The sequence below is a fragment of the Vicia villosa genome, linkage group LG5 (assembly GCF_029867415.1).
Source record: "Vicia villosa cultivar HV-30 ecotype Madison, WI linkage group LG5, Vvil1.0, whole genome shotgun sequence".
In the NCBI taxonomy this organism is placed as follows: Eukaryota; Viridiplantae; Streptophyta; class Magnoliopsida; order Fabales; family Fabaceae; genus Vicia; species Vicia villosa.
The window spans coordinates 128,132,601-128,155,209 of NC_081184.1; the positions used below are offsets into that span (position 1 = coordinate 128,132,601).

Sequence of the window (22,609 nt, forward strand, 5' to 3'; positions counted from 1 at the left end):
AGTTAGGAATAATACCTTTTCTAACAAGTGCTCCTTTTGTCGGAAGTCTACTAAGGAAACTACGCCAACCAAAAGCCTTAGATTTCATTAGCACATCCATCTTCCAAACTAAAGATAACGCAATATCAAATTCTCCTACCGGTCCAAACGGGACATGCCTCAAGGTGAGAGACTTATAACAGCTTCTTACCGTGAAAAAACCCTCCTTTTCCGGTTTCCAAAAAACACTGTCCGCCCCTGAATTTGTGAACATAACACTATCTAGCTCAAGCAGCAGCTGTTCCATTAAGGCCGGAACAGAACTGTTGTCTTCCGTAGCCTGTACAAAATGCTGAATGCCTAATTTCCTCGAAGCTGGAAGCAGAATCCGGTCCATGCTGGCTTGAGAAGTCAGCTGAGTCAGCTGCGGCGGAACAACAACTTCTGGCAGCAGCACAGAATTCTGGCTACCATTCGACGAAGACCGCGAGATTTCGAGATCTCTCCACCTCCATCCTCCGCTTGTCCTCCAGCCCATAAGCGCAACAGAAACATCCTTTAAGGCTGATAGAAGAAACAGACGAGGGAGTCGATCCTTAAGTGGACCCCTGTTAGTCCAATTAGAATACCAAAAAGAGATAGAACCTCCATTACCTGCAGAAAACAAACAGTTAGAAATAAAAAAGTTGTCCGGTTCTAGCGACAAAATATCTCTCCACCAATAAGACTTCACTTTGTCCCCCTTTCCTTTACCACTCACATGAACAACATCAAGACTAATATCCCCATACCGAGCTTTCAAAACTCCAAACCACAAAGCTTTCGGTTTGTCTAGAATCCTCCATTTCCACTTAAGCAAGAGAGCGGTGTTAAAATCATCCAATCTTTTAATCCCCAACCCTCCCTTCTCGGTAGGAAGGCAAATCGAATCCCAACTAACCCAATGAATGCACTTTTTGTTTTCCTACCCTCCCCACAAAAAATTGCTTTGAATACGATTTAGATCCCGAATAACTTTCTTTGGAGCCTTGTAGAATGAAAGATAGAAGATTGCAAGACTACTAAGCACCGCCTTAATAAGAGTTATTCTACCGCCCAAGCTAAGGAACCTTCCTTTCCAACTCACTAATCTCTTTTTTACTTTCTCCACTAATGGTTTCCAAGTGATGATCCTTCTAGGATTACTTCCTATAGGAATGCCGAGGAAGATGAATTCCTTTCCTTCCCTTCAACAACCAAGAAAATTAATGGCTATCTCCAAAAGGTTATCACTAATATTAATCCCTATTAATTTGCTTTTATGGAAGTTAATGCCTAAGCCGGATATCAATTCGAAGGCTCTCAAGACCGACTTAATAGCCCACAAGTGAGCCCAACTTCCATCTCCGATCAAGATAGTGTCGTCTGCAAATTGGAGAACATCTAAAAAACACCTTCTCTTGATCCAAAACCCCGCATAATCTCCATTGTCCACCGCTTTATTCACTAAACCCTTCAAACCTTCCGCAACTATAACAAAAAGAAAAGGAGAGATAGGGTCGCCTTGCCTCAAACCCCTCTCCACCTTAAAATCCTTTGTGGGGCTCCCATTTACCAACACCGACATATGACTCGTAAACACTATGGCATTCATCCATTTAATCCAAACTTCACCGAACCCCATTCTAATCATCATTGCTCTAAGAAACTCCCAATTGACCTTATTGTAGGCTTTCTCAAAATCCACTTTAAATAACAATACTTCCTTCTTTTCCTTTGTTGCATAATCCACTAGTTCATTCGCCACCATCACCCCATCAAGCAATTGTCTCCCAGGGACGAAGGCACTTTGGCTACTAGAAACCACCTTCCCGATCACCTTCTTAATTCTTCCCGCTAACACTTTAGAAATGATCTTATGTATACTACTCACCAAACAAATCGGCCTATAATCGTCTAAGCCTAACGGATTATTAGACTTAGGGATCAATGCCAAGAACGAAGAGGTTATAGATTTGGACAACTTGGACGCCGAATGTAATTCCTTAAAACAAGAAATGAGCTTCGGCTTTAAAAGATCCCAACACTTCTTAAAGAAGAGAATTGAATACCCATCCGGTCCCGGGCTTTTGCTCCCTTCACAACTCCTCACCGCCTCTTTTATTTCACTTTCCTCAAAAGGTAGTTCGAGACTATTCATATCTCCAAAGCTAAGTTTGTAAAAGATATCCCCCTCTAAAACCGGTTTAGGCTCCACACTTTCCTTGAATTTAGACTTGAAATGATCAAAAATCTCCTCTTTTACCTCCTCCATCTTACTAAGGATCCCTCTATCCGTAAAAATATGACCAAGGAAATTGCGCCTCAACCCCCTCTTCATAATCGCATGAAAGTACCTACTATTCTCATCTCCATCGTTTATCCACTTTATTTTTTCCTTTTGAATTAACATATTCTCCCTAATTTTAAGATTCGTCCAAAACATCCTATTCGCCCTCCTTCTATCCCCCGGATCTACCTCCTCATCCGAACAATGATTATCTAACGCGTTAATCTCCTTAACCCCCTCCTCCATCTCTAGATCAATCTTCCCGAAAACGTTAGTATTCCACCAACGCAATTTGTTTTTAAGGAGACTCAATTTCTCTTTCAACACAAAATCTCCACGCCCATATACTTCCATAGCATTCCATTCTCTCTCAACGTAACCTATAAAATCCTTGTGTTGAAACCATTCGTTTGTAAACTTGAACGGTTTTGGACCCCAATCCGATTTATCCGCCACTATCCATATAGGACAATGATCCGATATATCTCTCTCTCCAATTTCTTGTCCAACAACTCCCCACTAGTTGATAATATTGCTAGGCACTAAGAAATGGTCTAACCGACTCTTCGACCTACCGTCATTGTTGAACCAGCTGAACTTTTTACCTTTACATGGGACATCCTCCAACCCTAAATCGTTAATAAAACCGGAAAATTCACCCCACTCTACATGACTACCACCTGCAGACAAACCCTTCCTTTCCCCTCCCATCTTCACGGAATTGAAATCTCCGCCAAAAATCCATTCACCATCTATGTGTTTTTCTTTCAACTCAAGCAGATTTCTCCATAACTCGCGTTTCAGAGAAAGATCGCACGAAGAATAAACATTACATATGTAAAAAAGTCTATCCTGCCACAGCACCTTAATTCCCAGGAAGCCTATTCCCCTAAAGCTACAAATAACTTCAAGTTTTACAGAATTCCAAAGAATAATTAAGCCTCCAGACATACCTACTGAGTCGCACACAGAGTAATCTACACCTGCAACCCGCCAGAAGCTCTTCGCGGTAGAGTCAGAACACGTTTTCAACTTTGTTTCCTGCATCAGGAACACATCCGCCTTCCCTTTACAAATAATTTGATGGATTCTTCTTCGCTTAACTAAGCTGCATCCCCCTCTAATATTAAAGGACCCAATGATCATGATTGCTTATTCTCTTGCACCTGCACACCTTTCTTTGAAACCGAGCCAATACATTCCAAGACTTCCTCCTCCGCTTGCTGCGGAACACACACGCCAAGCTTACTGATACATAAACTTAGTTTTTCACTACCACCGCCGTGACAAAGAAAATCAGAGATCCTCCGGTTGCATCTGCCGATGTCAGATTCCTCTGATTGTTCCCCTATGTAATTGACGTTGAGAATTCTGGAAGGAACATAGTCCAAAGAGAATTGGGAAATAGGATCCGACCCTGTGGGATGAGCTTTGTTAGTTGGGCCGTTTCTACAAGCGATAGGTCCCTCCAGACTCTCGTCAACAAAATTGGACCTGACTGATTTCCTCTTCTTCGGCCCAACAAGACTATTAATACTTTTAAATCGAGTCTTGTTCCTATTATTCTTCTTCCCTGCCACGCGTCCTCCTGAACGCCTCATATTGCTGGTCCCACCAGGATCTTCTGAATTTGGGATCTGGGAACCCTCAATCGCTGACTCACCCCCTCCTTCCTTATAAACGCTAACATCCTTGTCACTAGAGCCGGTTTGCAGCTCCTGTAAACTGACAATATATATTTGTTTGCTCTTAGTCTGTTTGTTTTATGTATTTTTTTATTTAAGTATATATAACAATATACTTAAGTGTTTTTTTATAAAAACATTTTAGTTTTTTTTTTTGTTTTTGAGTAAAATACACTAAATCATTTATTTCATTTATTTTTTAAATAACAAAAAAAATATATTTATTGATACTATACACAGTATTTTTATAAACTCTAAAAAAATATATAGTTATAAAAAAACAAAATATTAGTTATATAGAAAACAAGAAGTAAAATATACTTAAATAATATTTAGTATTTTTAGTTGTATTAATAAATACAGTATAATTTTTATTTAGAAAACAATAAGTATATATATATATATATATATATATATATATATATATATATATATATATATATCATATAAGAAAAGTCTACCATTTGAGACTTTCTTAGGCTATCCACATCAGCATCTGTTCCATGGTTAATCCACATCAGCTTTGGCAGTTAATACTGAATTTTTTATCATTCATCTGCATGGTGGGCTGCGGCAGTTATTGCTGTGGGAGTCTCACCCTCCCAGCTTCTCATGCTGTTGCAGTTATGTAAGGTCCATTATTGTGTGCCTATCCACGTTCCAAACTGCACAATTGCAGTAATTACCTGTTTAAATGGCTTGCCTATTTATCAGTGATTTCATTCTTCTCTTTCCATGCTTGCTAACTTCTGCGGTTATCATTCAGTGCAGTGTGAATTTGCATTATCATGTCAAGGCCTGTTGAGAGAATAGCAGAGATCAATGATGGAAAAGAGCTTTGGAAGATTGTTGTTAGGATTCACCACAGATGGAATGTTGTCTCCAACAACAAGAAACATTTTGAAATGATCTTTGTTGACAAATTGGTGATTACCCTGTTTATGTTTCAGTATGTTTATCATTTACCTATGTTTGTATAGTTTGAATCATTTTTTGGTTTCTGCTGCAGGGAGATGATATTCATGCTGTTGTTCCAGCACCGCATGTGTCGGTGTTCACCGAAAAATGCTTATTAAGGCATACTTATACTGTATCTAATTTTAAGGTGGTGCCTTATGTTCTGGCGTTCAGGGCATCGGGACACAAATATATGATAAAGTTTACTGGTGGAACGTCTGTTCTTGATGAAGACAAACATGAGATACCCCCGAAATCGATTTTATTTACAAGTTTTTCCGACATCATAACAGGGAGGTTTGACAAACATGTTCTGATTCGTGAGTATGGTTTTTGGCTGTTTTATTATCTCATGTTTTGATGCATTTTAGCCGTGTGAAATTAATAAATTTATTTCAGATGTCGTTGCAATGGTGGATAGTATTGGTTATGCACAGACTGAGTCGGGTGCAAAGAAGCAGCAAATTAGCATGATGTTGCGTGACCACAGGTTTGTTTTTTTTATACATTAGACTGCCTGATATATGAATCATGTTATATATCTTAATGTGTTGTGATCATGGTTTAGCAACAACATGTTGAACTGTACTCCGTGGGAATCATACGCGGATCAGTTCATCAAGTTTAACAAAGTTAGGGTTGCTGCATCACTCCCTACAGTTGTGTTGCTTCAGTATGCCAAAGTGAAGGAAGAAGGTTATTCCATGACTTATTTTTTAAATTAATATTAAAACTACAAAATCTGTGATAAATATATTGACAAGGTATAATTTGAATTTGCAGGAAAGTATCCTCTGTCTGTGACAAACACCTACAATGTGACCCTTTTATGTGTTGATGCTGATTTTCCTGTCATGAAAGACTTTATTGATAGGTATGTTGATAGTGTCATCCATTTTGTGAAATTATTTTTTTCATGTATGAATTTGATAATGATCCATGCTCTGCAGAATGCCTGAGGAGAGCAGGGTAACCCTGTCTGAACAACTTGGAGGGAATTCCCAATATTCCTCCCAAAGTTCTGAAAATCAACAGCTCACTCCTGTGCAAAAATTGTTCTCAAAGGCTGTTGTTTTTCCTATTGCTGAGATTATTCAACTTACGGATGTATGTCTTTCTATTTTCCTATATTATCATAATTATAACCTCATTGTTTAGTGTGTCACATGTTTCTGATTTTGGCGGCTATTTGTCCAGGTTACATTTTGTGCTACTGTCGCTACAACAAAATTATTAGTAGCATCTCCGTTTGGATGGTACTATCGTGCCTGTCATATGTGTCAATCTATAGCGCATGGGGACAGCCCCCCCTTTGAGTGTGAAGCTGGTCATGAAACCATGGCTGAAGTCCTTAGGCTTTAGTTGTTCTCACCTAATAGATGTTGTTTCTGTCATGTTTGTGATGTTTCTATGTTGTCGGCTTTTTTAACGGAACGACTTCTTATGATGTTCAGGTATAAGATTGAGATTGAGGTTACTCACGGGGGCAAAAGCTGCAATTTTGTCTTCTGAAACAGAGAATGTGAAATGCTGTTGGGTTTATCTGCATCGCAACTTCGTAACACTATGATTCAGGTTATATTTATATTGTGCAGACGAATTAGAATGTACTTTCCAATACTCTGTGTACACTAATATGGCCAGTTGTTTAAATAGGCTGGAATTACTGATCCATTGGACTTTCCGTTAGCACTTGATCAGTTGTTGAAGTTGGAAATGGCTATGAAGGTTAAGTGGCATCCACGCTGGAAGAACTGTTCCGTCGTTATGATTATAGAAAATGATCCTATTATCCAGCAACTTAAGGAAAAATGAGGAACAGATGAGGTCAGCTCTAATAAACTGACATTTGTTTTATAAGAGAGGACTTCATATTATAACAATTTTTTGCCTGATTTTGTTTTTCTTTGGTAAATTCTCAAGGAACCTATTCCAATCCAAACTGTCGTACCTGAGACTCTGGAGGTAGAAATTTTAAACTGTGTATGCATTTTTTTACTTTTCCTGTGATTATGTTATATTGAAAATTGTGTTTAACAATATATAGATTAAAGAGAGTGTTGATGAGGCTAAAACAGATGCCAATGAAGACTGTGAATTGGTTACAGTAAGTCTCACTGCAACACACTTACCTACTTACATTTATATCAATATTCCTAACACTTACCTACTTACATTTATATCAATATTCCTAACTAATAGTCTTCATCGTGGCATTGCAGGACCTGGAAATTACATCTGAGCACAAGCCTGATGCTGTCACACCTGGTGGTAAGAGGCATCTTCCTGCTGCATCAACTGAATCCATTGATTTGGACGGATTACATGATGGAGAACTGTCATCAAACAAGCTGAAGAAGATAATTAAAATGGAGAAGATTGATTAGATCTATTTTTATTTTGTGTGTGTTTTGCTTAGGTGTTTGTTATAAAAACTGAATGGTTAGTTTCCTTTGCTTTTAATCATGTGTGTGATTTCATTTTCTGTAATAATTAGTGCATGAATACTGGCTATGTGCTTCTGTTATGTTCAATTTGATTTAAGAATTATCAATGGTTTGTGTGGCTTATTATATTCAAATGATTCAAATTCAACTACATATTATATATACTATTATTAATTATTTTGATTCTTTTTGATCATATATCAAACATTCCATTTTAACTATACCTCTTATAACGGGGTGCTGCTTTTTTATTATTTCGAAGATATAAACCTTACAATAGAAAGTACGAAATTGACCGAAATATACTAATGAATATTCTACTGCATGTAGTTACAATAATGATGTCGCAAAGAACGGTTTGTTTGGATTAGCAAAATCTAAGCTTTCTGTCATTACATTGTAAACTAAAACATGGATTGTGCCTCACAAACAAACACCGGAACTTTTAACATTTGACTATGTTAACTATCAATAAATAATTTTATGTCTAATCTTAGTATAATGTTGATACAACATTATGGGACAGATTTCATTTTAACTAACAGCATATCAGAGCGGATTAATAGAATATAATAGGAGAACTTAAAAATTTGTCCCGAAAACGATTATATATTAGATCTTCTAATGGTCACAATATTACTGTGTTCCCATTTTGGATAAAGTGCTTACAAAATAACATGTAGCAGAATATATATAACACAATGTACCAAAATAACATTCCCAACATATAATATAACCATTAAAATTCAGGTATAGTACACGGTTTGCAAATAGCAGCAGTTTCTTCATTGTCTTTCAACCTTCACATAGATATACGGAGAGAATCGCAGCATACTCCACGCTATTGTATCCCCATTACGCAGGTTAAGAGATTTGGTGAATTCGTACCATCCCAGGGCCATGTACTTTTCATATGGCTGGGGTATTCCTTTTCTGTTAGCTTTGTGAACCTGACAGGTAACAATGTTCTTTGTCCTCACATCCAGCAGGTTGATTTCATCTTGAAAGCGACAGAGGCATCTTTTGGCGATTTCCTTAGGTAAATGCTGCATACAGGAAATAAGGTAACTATTAACAATATATACTATTTACATTTTCAATAACATGATGCTCATATTCAAATATCTCCTTACCATTACATTCTGTTGTGTAGATTTAGCATTTGTAACATGGGTGTTCCAGAAAAAAATTTGAGCCCCTGTAGAACTGTCTACAGTAATGTCTGTACCCACCTTTGCTTTTTTCACCACTTTACCCTTTTGTTTCTTACCCTCTTTTGATCCACTTGGTTCACCAACTTCAGAAACTTTGATTTCATTTGTGTCAATGTCTGTTGATTCCTCTTTTATCTTTATAGGTCCTGCATTGGGATTGCTTTTAACACTTGCGCTATTTTGTGCGACAACATCAACATTCGACACAACACGACCAAGGGTGACATTGCGCTGTTTATTCCTGCGTTTTCTTTCCACCTTAGGATCGTACCCTGTTTCCTTTACCAAATCTTCTATGATTTCCATTGCCTGATCATCGCTGTTCCAACATCAAATATGGATTAAAAACAAACCGCATATGAAGCATTCTTTACTAAGCAATAGTCATATGCCGAGCAACGACGGGATATACAATCCAACAATAAAAACCAACAATAATCATTCAGTCACATTTGATTTCTTGACAAATACCACACATAATACAACATTAAGCTATATTGATACTACACCCATCACTAAATGCTGTTAACTGTTATTACCACACTACCATATTTTGTATACCAATATACCCTATTTTGTACAGCAAAGCAAAGGTGAAATAAAATTATCTACTCATACCTGAAATCATTTTCATCATCAGAGGGAATCCGCACAGAAGGACCACCGTGTGAAGATGCCATTGTCGAAACCCTAACCGCAGGCAGTTGCAATGCTAAACTTCTATTCAGTGCAATAGGAAACAAGTACTTGGTACATGCAGAAAGTGGGTTAACTGTTCAGTTTCTATTTACTTATAATATTAGTTTTGACTTAAAGTCTTTTTAAAATAGTAACACATCCATCAAATAAAATATTATAAATAACCTGTATAGATTAAATTAAATACATTTAACACACACAACAGTTATAAGGGAGGGATAAGTGGTAATTTAAATCTATAACCATCATTCTATTCATATTCAGTTCCAACTTCATATATATTCAAGTTTGAAAGAAAAATTAAAATCAACACTGCATTCATGACATTTGAACCCACCAATTCCCCTTCAATTAGAAACTGTAAACTTTTAGTATTCAAAACCATGAAGTAGCATACTATACATCTCATATTGTGTGCATAAATCTATACAAATCAATCTTATTTGTAGTATTATTATTCATCCTACTTTTGTGTTTGTGATGGAAACAGATGTTGTTAAAAACACTGCTCCTCAAACATCCATTGCAAGAAAGAGGAGAAAGCTTATTCTTAAAGCAAAGAGGGATTATCGAAACCGTGTCAGATCAAGCAACCTCACTTCCCATTTAAATCATAATTTTACATCCTCTGTAACATATGAAACCACTATTGAAACGGCTATGGCTAGAAAGAGAAGGAAAATAATCTTGGATAACAGAAAAAGATTGAGAAATTTGTTCAATACTGAAGTTAGTAGGGTTCAAAATACAAACAACATTGTTAGTCAAAGTCAGAACATGGATCATGCATCTACTTCAAATTATAATATGTCAAGTCAGTCCATGGATCATCCATCTACCTCAAATCATAATATGTCTGTTGAATCTCATTATCAAGACAATGATGACTCCAACTCTGACAATAATTTAAATTCTTCTAATAGTTCCGACTCTGACGAAGATTCAGACCCGACACAATTACAGGAGGCCCATCTTCAAGGTATTTCCATATCATACACTGATAACCAAATGATGTACACTTCTTCTGTTAATAGACATATTCAGTATTGTGCTTTCTTCTTTCAGAATATTACGATATTGGCGACCAAAGTTATGAATGCGCACACTGCCAAGCATGTATGTGGTACCAATAAAAAGTGAATAGACACAAAATTACAGCAACTCCTCGCTTTTATCGTTGTTGCCGTGGAGGAAAAATTGTTCTTCCGTTCCTTGAACAACCTCCACAGGTGTTGCAAGATCTTTTATTTAATAAAACATATTCAGATAGTAAAAACTACCAGGCTAACATACGAACATACAACGCAATGTTCTCATTCACTTCCCCTGGAATGAAGTTCGACACAACATACTCTAAAAGAGGAGGACCCCCTACTTTGAGACTGCAGGGTCAGACCTGTCATCGAATTGGTACACTGTTGCCAGAAACAGGGCAACCTCCGCAATATGCTCAATTATACATCTATGACACGGACAATGAAGTTGAACACAGAATAAAATGTTTCAAGTAAGCATGCTCAGACATAATTACACAATTGTTTTATAAAAATATTTTGTTAAACTATTTATTCATGGCTGCGAAAAATAAACAGGGACAACAAAGGCATCGAGCGACCGGTTGTCAAAAAGCTCAAGATGATGTTAGATGAGCACAATGTTCATGCCAAAGCTTTTAGAATGGCAAGGGATGTTTTAAGGATAAATTCTTTCACAGATTTAAAACTCAGGCTTATTTCTGATAGATCCGAAGATGGCCGTGTTTACAACAAACCTACTGTCTCAGAAGTGGCTGCACTCATTGTGGGAGACATTGATTCTGCTGATAAAAGGGACATCTTAATTCAGCGCCGCAATGGTGGTTTGCAACGAATAGATGAGTTTCACCCAGCATATTTGGCTTATCAGTATCCTCTTATATTTCCTTATGGGGAAGATGGTTACAGGAAAAATATAATGCACAGATATCGCCATGAAACTGAGGTCACTAGGAGAAACCGTCAAAGCATTAAGGATTGGTTTTCTTACCGGTTACAACAACGTCGCAAAGAGGCAAGAACACTACTTTACTCAAGACGCCTATTTCAACAATTCTTAGTCGACGGCTATGCTATGATGGAATCCGAACGACTGAATTGGTTGAGAGATAATCAATCGAAATTAAGAGTGGGCAAATATAATAATTTGGCCGCTCAAACTGATGGCGATACAAGAAATGAACACCAAAAGCGAGGAAAACGAGTTGTTCTGCCATCAACATTTGTTGGTAGCAAGAGATATATGGATCAACTATATTTTGACGGTATGACCATTTCAAGTCGATTGGGATTCCCTGATTTATTTGTTACTTTTACCTGCAACCCAAATTGGCCTGAAATTAAAAGAGCATTGGCAGGCACAGGTCTACAACCCCATGATAGGCCAGATATCATTTCAAAAGTTTTCAAAATAAAGTTTGATACCCTCATGGATGATATTACAAAACACCATGTCGTTGGAAAAGTGATTGCATGTAAGTTGTTTCATTTAATTATACTACTTTTCAATCATGTGTCTGTGTAGTACCAAAATATTACATCAAACTAACTTTCAATTTAATAGATATGTACACCATTGAATTCCAAAAGCGCGGATTGCCACATGCTCACATCTTGATATTCCTACACCCTCAGAGCAAATACCCAACACCATCTGACATAGACAAGATCATTTCTGCTGAAATTCCTGACCCGACTATTCATCCCAATTTATACAAATTGGTTAAGGCACATATGATGCATGGACCCTGTGGCCTTGCGCGCGTGACCTCACAATGTATGAAGAATGGACGATGTTCTAAATACTATCCCAAAAAGTTTATTGAACACACTATTGTTGATGCAGAGGGATATCCGCTGTATAGGAGAAGATCAAAAACCTTCACTATTGAAAAAAATGGTATCACCTTGGACAACAGACATGTGGTTCCATATAACACCAGATTTCTTATGAAATACCAGGCACATATAAACATGGAATGGTGTAATCAGAGTACTTCCATAAAATATCTTTTCAAATATATCAATAAAGGCTATGAAAGAATAACAGCAGCAGTTTCAACAAATAACAATCAACCTGTTGATGAAATCCAACAATATCTCGACTGCAGGTATGTCTCTCCCAGTGAAGCATGCTGGCGCATTTACTCTTACAATATTCATGGCAGAAAACCAGTTGTGGAACGTATGTTCTATCATTTGGTTGGGGAGAAACCTATATACTATACAGATTATGCACGCATGAAAAATGTGCTGGAAACTGCAAGTGTGACTGAATCAATGTTTACTGCATGGCTGGTGGCAAATGCTAAATATGAAGAGGCACAAACATTAACTTATGGTCAATTTGTCTCAAAGTTTGTTTATCACAAAAAACAAAGAGAATGGAAACCGCGGAAAAAAGGCTTCACCATTGGACGTCTCATATGGGTTCCGCCAACAACTGGTGAACTGTTTTACCTGCGCATGATGTTGACGGTGGCAAAAGGACCAACAACATATGAGGAAATCAGGACCGTGGATAACATTCAGTATGATACATTCAGAGATGCATGCTTTGCAATGGGATTTCTTGAAGACGAAAAAGAATACATAGCTGCTATAAAGGAGGCAAGTCATTGGGGGACTGGTCATTTTCTTCGAAAACTGTTTGTTATCATGCTTTTGTCTGGTGCTGTTAATCGCCCTGGACATGTTTGGGAACAAACTTGGCTCCTATTATCTGATGGTGTCTTACATACACAAAGAGCATTGGCTGCAAATCCAGGTTTGTTAGACATAATAAAATAGCAAACAAAACAATTTCTTAATAACAACCTACAGATGACTTACCAACAGTATTATAACTCAATTTCTCATATCAATGCAGAATTGGTCCTCACACAAGAAGAGTTACAAAATTTGACTTTAATAGAAATTGAGAAACTGCTTCAAGCAAATAGAAGGACACTAAAGGATTTTAGTCCTATTCCATATCCGGATGCTTATGTTCTTGAACAGTTGGGAAACAGGCTCATATATGATGAGCGTAATTATGATACAGCATCAATGAACTCAGAATTTGAAAATCTGTTTGCTGCTCTTACAGGTAACTATTGCATCAATTAAATTCATTTTATTTTACGCTTTGAAATTCTATGAATCAATTATTTTAACACTGTTCTACCATCAATATTATGTTCCTAAGATGAGCAAAGAGGTATTTATGAAAAAATCATCCACGCTGTGGAGTCTCAGAAACCTGCCGTTTTCTTCCTTCATGGTTATGGTGGTACCGGAAAAACATATATGTGGAGAACACTCGCAGCTGCTTTAAGATCAAAACACGATATATGTTTAACTGTTGCAAATAACGGTATAGCATCATTGTTACTTCCAGGAGGTAGAACTGCACATTCAAAGTTCAGGATACCGGTACCAACTATGGACAATTCTACTTGCAAGGTTGAATTCAACGATGATGTTGCAGACATGTTACGACAGACAAAGCTTATAATATGGGATGAGGCACCAATGGCGCATAAGTATGCAATAGAATCGCTTGACAGAACTTTGAAAGATATTATGAGTGCAGACAAAAATTCAACTGATGTATTCGGTGGAAAGGTTGTTGTTTTCGGGGGCGATTTCAGACAGATTTTACCTGTCGTCCCCAGAGGCAGTCATTCCGATATTGTACACTGTGCCATAAATGCATCTTACATATGGCATTCAGTTGAGGTATTAACATTGACAAGAAACATGCGGCTACGAACAGGATCAACACAGACTGAGAAAAATGAGATAGCACAGTTTTCAAATTGGCTTTTAAGAATAGGAGAGGGCCGAATATCTGAGCCTAATGACGGCACCGCCGAAATCAACATACCACCTGATATTCTGATAACAGAATTCGATGATCCAATTGTGGCCATTGTCAATACCACATACCCTGATTTCATAAATAATTTCCAATGTGTTGATTACCTTAAAAGTCGAGCGATACTTGCCTCTACACTGGAGATTGTTGATCAGATCAATGACCATATACTTAACTTGATGCCAGGTTAAGCAACAAAAATATATAATTTAATGGATTATATTAATCTAATTTTTGCTTTTACTAATTCTGTTCAGTCAACAATGCAGGAGAGATTCGTGACTACTACAGCGCAAATTCAGTTGACAAGTCTGAGATTCATGACCCAGCAGTAGTTGATATCCTCACGCCAGAATTTCTAAGTTCCCTCCGAACATCAGGGTTGCCAAACCATCACTTAAAGCTAAAGGTTGGGACACCTATAATGCTCATGAGAAATATAGATCAAGCTGAAGGTTTGTGTAACGGCACAAGGCTGTGTATAACAAAGATGGCAGCCCATGTACTCGAGGCTTCAATAATGGGTGGTAAAGGTTTGGGAAATTTGGTTTACATACCTCGAATGGACATGTCACCATCCCAATCACCATGGCCATTCAAACTGAATAGGAGACAGTTCCCTATTATAGTTTCCTATTCTATGACAATCAACAAATCACAGGGACAATCATTGGATAACGTTGGTTTGTACTTACCGAAAGATGTATTCACACATGGCCAGATTTATGTCGCATTGTCAAGAGTAACAACAAAAAAGGGAATCAAAATACTGATACATGATGAAGAAAAGAAATTCAGGGAGAAAACTACAAATGTTGTGTATAAAGAAGTTTTTAACAATGTCTAAGTTTTAAAAATTAATCACAGTAAATCTGTAACAGCGGTAATATATATTACTAACGGCATATTAGTATTGCAAGTAACAGCAGTAATATATATTACTAACAGCATATTAGCAATGCAAGTAACAGAAATAATATATATATATATATAGCATAACATCTAAATACCGAAATCTTATATATTAATATAAAGGTGGACCTAAGTCCACCAGAGAATTACAAAAAGTTAAAGAGTTAGATACTTATAACAAACTTTTACATCATTTTCAATTTTTCAACATTGTTACAAGTATCTCCTTGCTGATGGGATCCTTAACGCTGAAGCCCATAGAGTCTCCATCAAGCAGGCACCTTTCCTTGGCAAATTTGTACCAACCACGCCCTAAGAACATATGACCCTTTTCGGTATGATGAACTTCACATTCATACTTGACTTCCCTTTCCCAGTCAACCAAATCTACAAACCTTGCTCCATGGAGCCAGCGACTTGCCACAACATGCTCAGGAATTTCCTGCAATATTGATATAAAACAACATTAGATCATCCCATTAACTGATAGGGAAAGACAATAAGCTTAAAACGAATAATAACTTACAAGAAGACATGACTGAGCCATCTTCCCGTTGGCCACATCTTGCTTCCAGATACAATATTGTAACTTAGCAGGCTGCTCTGCATGGCAACTAAAATCCTCAACAACCGGTTCATGGAATCTGGAACATTATACAAACAAACAACATGGTCAATAAATAAATGTGTTATAAAACATTCTAAATTCAAGCATAAAACGTATACTCAACATAAGCTAATTCAAACATACACAGAGTTATCAGAAGTGACAGCTTTCCCCACAGCCATTGGTTCACCGAGTTTTCTTCGCCTGCATGCAACCATATATAACTTTTAAATTCAAAATGTAACAGAGCAAACTTTCAAATGATATGTTTACCTTTACCTCTCATTGCTTGATCAACTCTTCCTTCCATCTTTTCAGAAATTCGCAGCTTACACTGTTGGTTCCAGAGTAATGATGAATGCTTCAGTTTTTAGTGCTTTCAAACTTCCTACGCATTACTTATATAACACTCTAAATGGACTCTTCACATACCTGCAACTTTTCCACCGTCCAATAGAATTCAATGCAATTGTTCAATTAGTCTTCTTTGCATTTACATCACTTCAAAACAGTTTTCGTTTTATTTATATTCCTCACGAAAAACATTAACTGCCCATAACCCAATTGATCTTTCACATCCCAATATAATATAACACATTACAACTATTTTATAACCATTTAATATTATCGTACTACTCTTTAACATATACTATTAAATTGAATTTTCAACTATTCATATGTCCATTGTTGTGTGTTTACCAATTAGATTTAATAGCCTACCATTTACAGGAGCCATACCCCTACTTATACCAACAATAATGAAATTAGGTACCCTATTCTGATCAAGTTTGATAGATATCCTGTTCAATACTTATAATAAACAATACTTAATTTTAAAACAGAATGGTAATCAATTTTGCATAAAAACCATGGCAGATTTGGCACATTCCATGAAACTTACAACCAAAATTGATAATATTTAATTTAAAACCATACATAGTGCCATAATTGTTAATCTTGGTTCACATCCACCATTACAAAAAAAAAAACAAAACGATAAATCCCATACAAACCAAACTGCTAAAAAACGGCCCTATACATCCACCACAAACATTGCCTAACCAACAACTCTATCAACGATCACCACTGCGCTCCACTGTTACCATAATATCTAACACTGGCGGGTAATAAATCACAAAGTGCACTTTATCACCTTCTTTCAATTCAGCTGCCCTTACATAGTCAAACCATTCTCCATACAAATATGTTTCATTTTTTTTGGCCTCTTCTTCACATTGCACTCATATGGGTACCCGTTGTCCACATCATTGAGGGTAATCTCTGACATTCCAGCAAGCCCACATTTCTCTACTATTTCTGCAGGAATATGCTGCACTCATTGACATACAATATCAGTTACATTACTTCTGTGTATAACACCAATGTGCCAACAACTATAGACTTTGAACACTGCTTACCATAACATTTGAGCAAAACTTCTTTACATCATGAACTTCACGAGTCCAGAACGCTTCTTCGAACTCTTCCTGTATAGGACTCATTTCCCTGAAATTAAGACCACATTTACAGCACAATGCCAACACAACAGCATCAATATACCTATAACTATAATATATTCCCTATCACTTATAAATAAACTTTACCTCTCACTATCAGAAGATATCATTATGTATTCATTCCCATCTCCATCATCCCTTCAACATAATAACATACAAACTATTTATTAAACTAAGTTGTAACTCATTATTCCGGAAACACATTCAATTTTGTGGAGGTTAAATGGAATTCAATACAAAAAAAAAATTAAACTATAAGATTACCCTTTATTTTCAACAACCCTGGCAGCCTCTACAGAAACTTTACCGGCATCTTCGACACGATTCAATCTTTCATGTTGTTTCTTCCATTCCTCCATAACATCCTCATTCTCATGTGACCCACTCAGTATCCTCTCAACTGTGAGCCGCTTCCATGGAGTTTGCAACTCCAACCGATCGGGTGAACTGGAATCAAAACAACATTGCGACCTCTAAATGGATGAATATCTTATGATAAACTCTTCAAACAACATAAACAGTAACACATGCACATACCTTCTTGGCTGCGACATTTTGTTCTTCACACTTATCACCCAACCCTGCGTTTCTTACACCAACAATGCCAAAGACAGACTCTTTGATTGCCAACACGTTGAAGAGTTATGAATCCAACGTTACTTTAATTTTAAATGCCAACGTTATGTAACAATAACAATAATAGGATTCTTTTGTGGGCCTATTAACATATTAGGTCTAACAATAAAAATAGGTTTTCTGCACCAAGGCTAGACATCTAAGGCCCAGTAAACGTTAATGTCCTATTAACTTAGATATATTAACCAACTATAAGGTCCAACATGTATTTTTAACCTATTTAAAATATTTTACCTTATTATATGAACTTACACATATATATTCATTTTCCCTATTTTATTAAAGTGCCCTAAAACCCAATGCCAAGACAGACGGGTACCCGTGCGAACGCACGGGTAAGACAATAGTATATATAGGGAATGTATCAAGTAAGAGGGTGTTTAAATAAGAGATAAGAGGATTTAATGCTAACCATTGGATTAATCAAGAGAGAGAAATAAATTATTTATTAAAATATTAATATAATTATTATTTCTCTCTCTTGATTAATCCAATGATTAGCATTGAATACTCATATCTCTTATTTAAAAATTCCTCCTACTTATATATATATATATATATATATATATATATATATATATATATATATATATATATATATATATAACGTATCATGTGAGAATGACATTCTTATGTGAGAACATGAGAATGAATCTGAATCATTAGATTTTAAAATAAATTGTATAGATTATTTGTCAATATTTTCTCTCTCTCTCTCTTGCATTATTTATTTTAATAATGGAGGAGAGAGAGAATATATATATATATATATATATATATATATATATATATATATATATATATATATATATATATATATATATATATATATATATTTAAAAACAGTATATTATATAAAATTTAGTAAGTATTTTTAAGAGTATTTATAAAAACAGCATAATATGTAGAATATTACATGTTTATTTAGAACAAATTTATTTATTATATTAGTAATTTTTTATAGTAAAAACAGTATATTCTAATAGTATTTAGATTTATAATAATATACTTATTTTCATTTTCAGTTTTAAAATATAGTTATGTATTTATATAAAATCAGAATATTATTTAGAAAAAAATAAGTAAGATATACTTAAAAAATATTTAGTATTTTTATTTGTATCAATAAAACAGTATTTTTTTATTTAGAAAACAAGAAGTAAATTTATTTAAAAAAGTATTTAATTTATATATATATATATATATATATATATATATATATATATATATATATATATATATATATATATATATATATATATATATATATATATATATATTTAAAAACACTATATTATATAAAATTTAGTTAGTATTTAAGTAAATATATTTTTAAAAAAGTATATAATATTTATATATAAATAAAAACTGTTTATTATATAAAATTTAATTAGAATTTTTAAGTGTATTAGTAATAAAAACAGGTTTAATTAGAAAAAATATTAGTTTATTATAATTTGTTTAAAATAACATTATTATTAAAAATATACGTTTAGTATATCAAATAATATATATGTTTAGTTTGTTTAGTATGTAAAAATAAATTTATTATTATAAAACCAGTATAATATATTTAGTTTATAAAAAAGAGTAATATATATATATATATATATATATATATATATATATATATATATATATATATATATATATATATATATATATATATATATATATATATATATATATATATATATATATATATATATATATATATATATATATATATATATATATATATATAGATGTAGTTTTTTTAGAAAAGATAAAAAAATATTTTTAGAAGGTATAATTTGGTAAATATAATTATATGCTCGTTTAAGAAAAATATCTCTAAAAAGTATATTTGCATGATTAATCATCATATTTAAAAAATATGTTTAGTTAGAAGAAATCGGTAGATTTATTGTTTGGTTAAAAATATATTAGAAAGTATGGCTAAAAATATTTAAAAACGTTATTAAAATAAGGTTGATAAATTGTATGCAAAAACGTTTATAATTAGAGTAAATATAATGTATTAAATATTATCAAATGTATAATTAGTTATATGATGTTATTGACAAAAATTTTAAAATTTGTCGATAGATCACTCCCTCTTTTATTTAATAAAATTAAACATGAACAATGTTGTACATGTGCACTATGGAATGTTACCAATTCTATCATAGGTGGATGTATTTTATGAAAGACGTGGACTTGACACTGCATTTTATGGAAGGAGTTGTCGGATTTATCTCATTTGTGTTTGCTCACGATTGTTGTCAAAGCGAAGGAGGGGTAAGGTGTTCGTGTTTAAAGCGTGGTTGCAGAAATATTATTAGTGACCCTTATGGAGTGAAACGTCACTTGTAGAAAGTGGATTTTAGGCCAAATTATTGTGTTTGGACAGCTAATGAAGAAAAAATGCCAGAGATAAATTGAGAGGCTTCTAGCAGCCAAACACAAATTGGACCAGATATAAATAAATATTCCCCAGGGAGTCCAACGCATATGCAATGCTAGGAACAATTTAATTTAGTCGAGGATATGGTGAGTGACGCATTAGGGGTGAATGTGGCTTATGATGAACCTCAAGACTTTGATGCAGAAGAGCTCTCGAATGAGAAAGCCCAAAAGTTTTATCAGTTGTTGAAAGAAATAAATATACCATTGTTTGAGGGGTCTTCTGACTCTAGACTATCAATGTGTGTGAGTCTATTGACTGCAAAGTCAAATTGAAATGTTGCCATCACATCAGTCAGCATCGACCATAACAGACATTATTAAGGAGAAGTATAAAAAATAATGGCCGACTTATGGTGCAGTACTTGATAATGATAGGAAATATTTGTTTATGGCATTTCAGGTATAATTAATTAACTTACTCATTTAAGCATTTCTTACATATTTATTGAGATATTCATGATTATACTTTATTTAATATTTTTTGAATTCATACAATGTAGAAGAAGTGTTGTTGGGATATTAGAGATGAAGTCCAAATTAAAGAACTTTTTCACATAAAATGTGCTGCCCGATTTTCTGACACCATGAGAAATGTTAGACTTAGAATGGAAAAAAAAGGAACACGTCCATGATGGATAGGAGAAGACTTATTTTAAAAGCTTATTGCCTATTGGTTTTATGAAGCCTTTTTAGAGACATCTGAAAAGGAAAAAAATATAGCATCTGAAGTTGACGGTTGCAACTACGCAGCAGGCAGTATTAGTGTTGCTGAAGTTGCACGAAGGGTGGTAAATTTATTTATTAATTTATTATTTAGATTTTAGATTATTCATAATTAATTTATTTTTATTTATTTTTCATTTAAATAGCGTGCAGAGTTCGGTACCTCTACTTCTTAATGTGCTCCATACTGAGACTCATCTCATGAGAAATGGAGAGTTTGTTGATGAGCGCTCAAAAATCACTCAATTAAGTTTTTTTTTATATTAAATTATTTTATTTCTTTCTTTCATGTACCTAACTTATTTAATCATTATAACATTTAACTATTTTATTTTTACAGGAGGAGTTTGATAGACGACTTTCTCTTTGGTTGTCAGAGCATCCTGAAATACCTGAACCGCCATCGAGATATCCTGTTGACCCTAGTGTGGGTTTTTCGTATTTGGCATGATGTTTCTGGCGGAAAGAAGAAAAATAGGAGAGTGTATGGTGCTGGAGGGTATGTCAAAACTATCAAGCGACACGATAGGTATTTTAGAATGAGACTTGCTGATGAAGAAGGATTATCAAATCCACAAATATTAACCGTTGAAATGCTTGAAATTGTGAGAAATTTGGAGAATACCGAGGCAACACCTGAATTAGCAACAAGAAATGCAGAAATAAAAGAAATGGTGAGAAAATAAATAGAGATGCAAGAAGAAATGAGGAGAAGAGAAATAGAGTTGCGGGAAGAAATAAGGAGGCAAACACTTGAGTATCAAGAAGCTATGCGGATTGCAAATGAGCGGGCATAAATAATTGATCAATTTTTTGTTTCACAAAATTCAGATGGTGGATATGGAGGAGTTGTTGAAGAGGAATAGGAAGAGAATGTTTGAGCTTGTATGAAGTTTTTTAAAATATCTTGAATATTTACGGATTTTAAGTTGAATGAACTTTAATTAGTAGTTGTAGTTTAATATTATATATATATATATGGAGTTTATGTTAATTATTTAGAATTTAATTTTAAGTTTTAAATTAGTATTTGTATTTTAATAAATTATAAATTATAAATTTATATCATTTTAAAATTATAATATTATTTATATTAATTGTTATATATATATATATATATATATATATATATATAACGTATACAGTTTGCGAGGGGGAAAGCCTCAAACAAAATGACTGACACAACACTGCTCCTCTGCGCCAACTGCACTACTACATTCGATTTACGCTTGCGTGTCATCTGTGTTCTGCAATTTGTGAGAGTTTAACCACCAAGCAAAATAGCGAGGGGCTACCCTCGCAATTTGCAATTTGCGAGGAGACCTGTCCCCTCGCAATTTGCAATTTAGTGAGGGGTTTATGTAGTTTGTGCGGGACTTAGCTCCGGACAAATTGCAAAATTTATTGTAATATAAAATATCCTTCATCATTATACCCACTAATAAGGGTCAGGTTGATGTGCATAAGGTATATCCTTATGCACGGCCAGGCCGGCCTACAGGGGCCTACGGCCCAGCCTACATAGGCCTAGGCCAGGCCAGACCTATTTAATAAATAGGCCAGGCTTAGGCTTTTTTAAAAGTC

General features: G+C 34.7%; 1 protein-coding gene across 1 annotated transcript; it reads left to right on the top strand.

The window, feature by feature from the left end:
* The first annotated feature begins 9,769 nt into the window (after positions 1–9,769).
* On the top strand, positions 9,770–15,262 carry LOC131605400 (uncharacterized). Its single transcript, XM_058877758.1, has 9 exons — positions 9,770–10,268; positions 10,355–10,405; positions 10,448–10,796; positions 10,882–11,798; positions 11,888–13,090; positions 13,193–13,411; positions 13,511–14,368; positions 14,440–14,924; positions 15,218–15,262. Exons 1-9 carry the CDS (start codon positions 9,770–9,772, stop codon positions 15,260–15,262), a joined length of 4,626 nt encoding a protein of 1,541 aa, XP_058733741.1.
* The last annotated feature ends 7,347 nt before the right edge of the window (positions 15,263–22,609 follow it).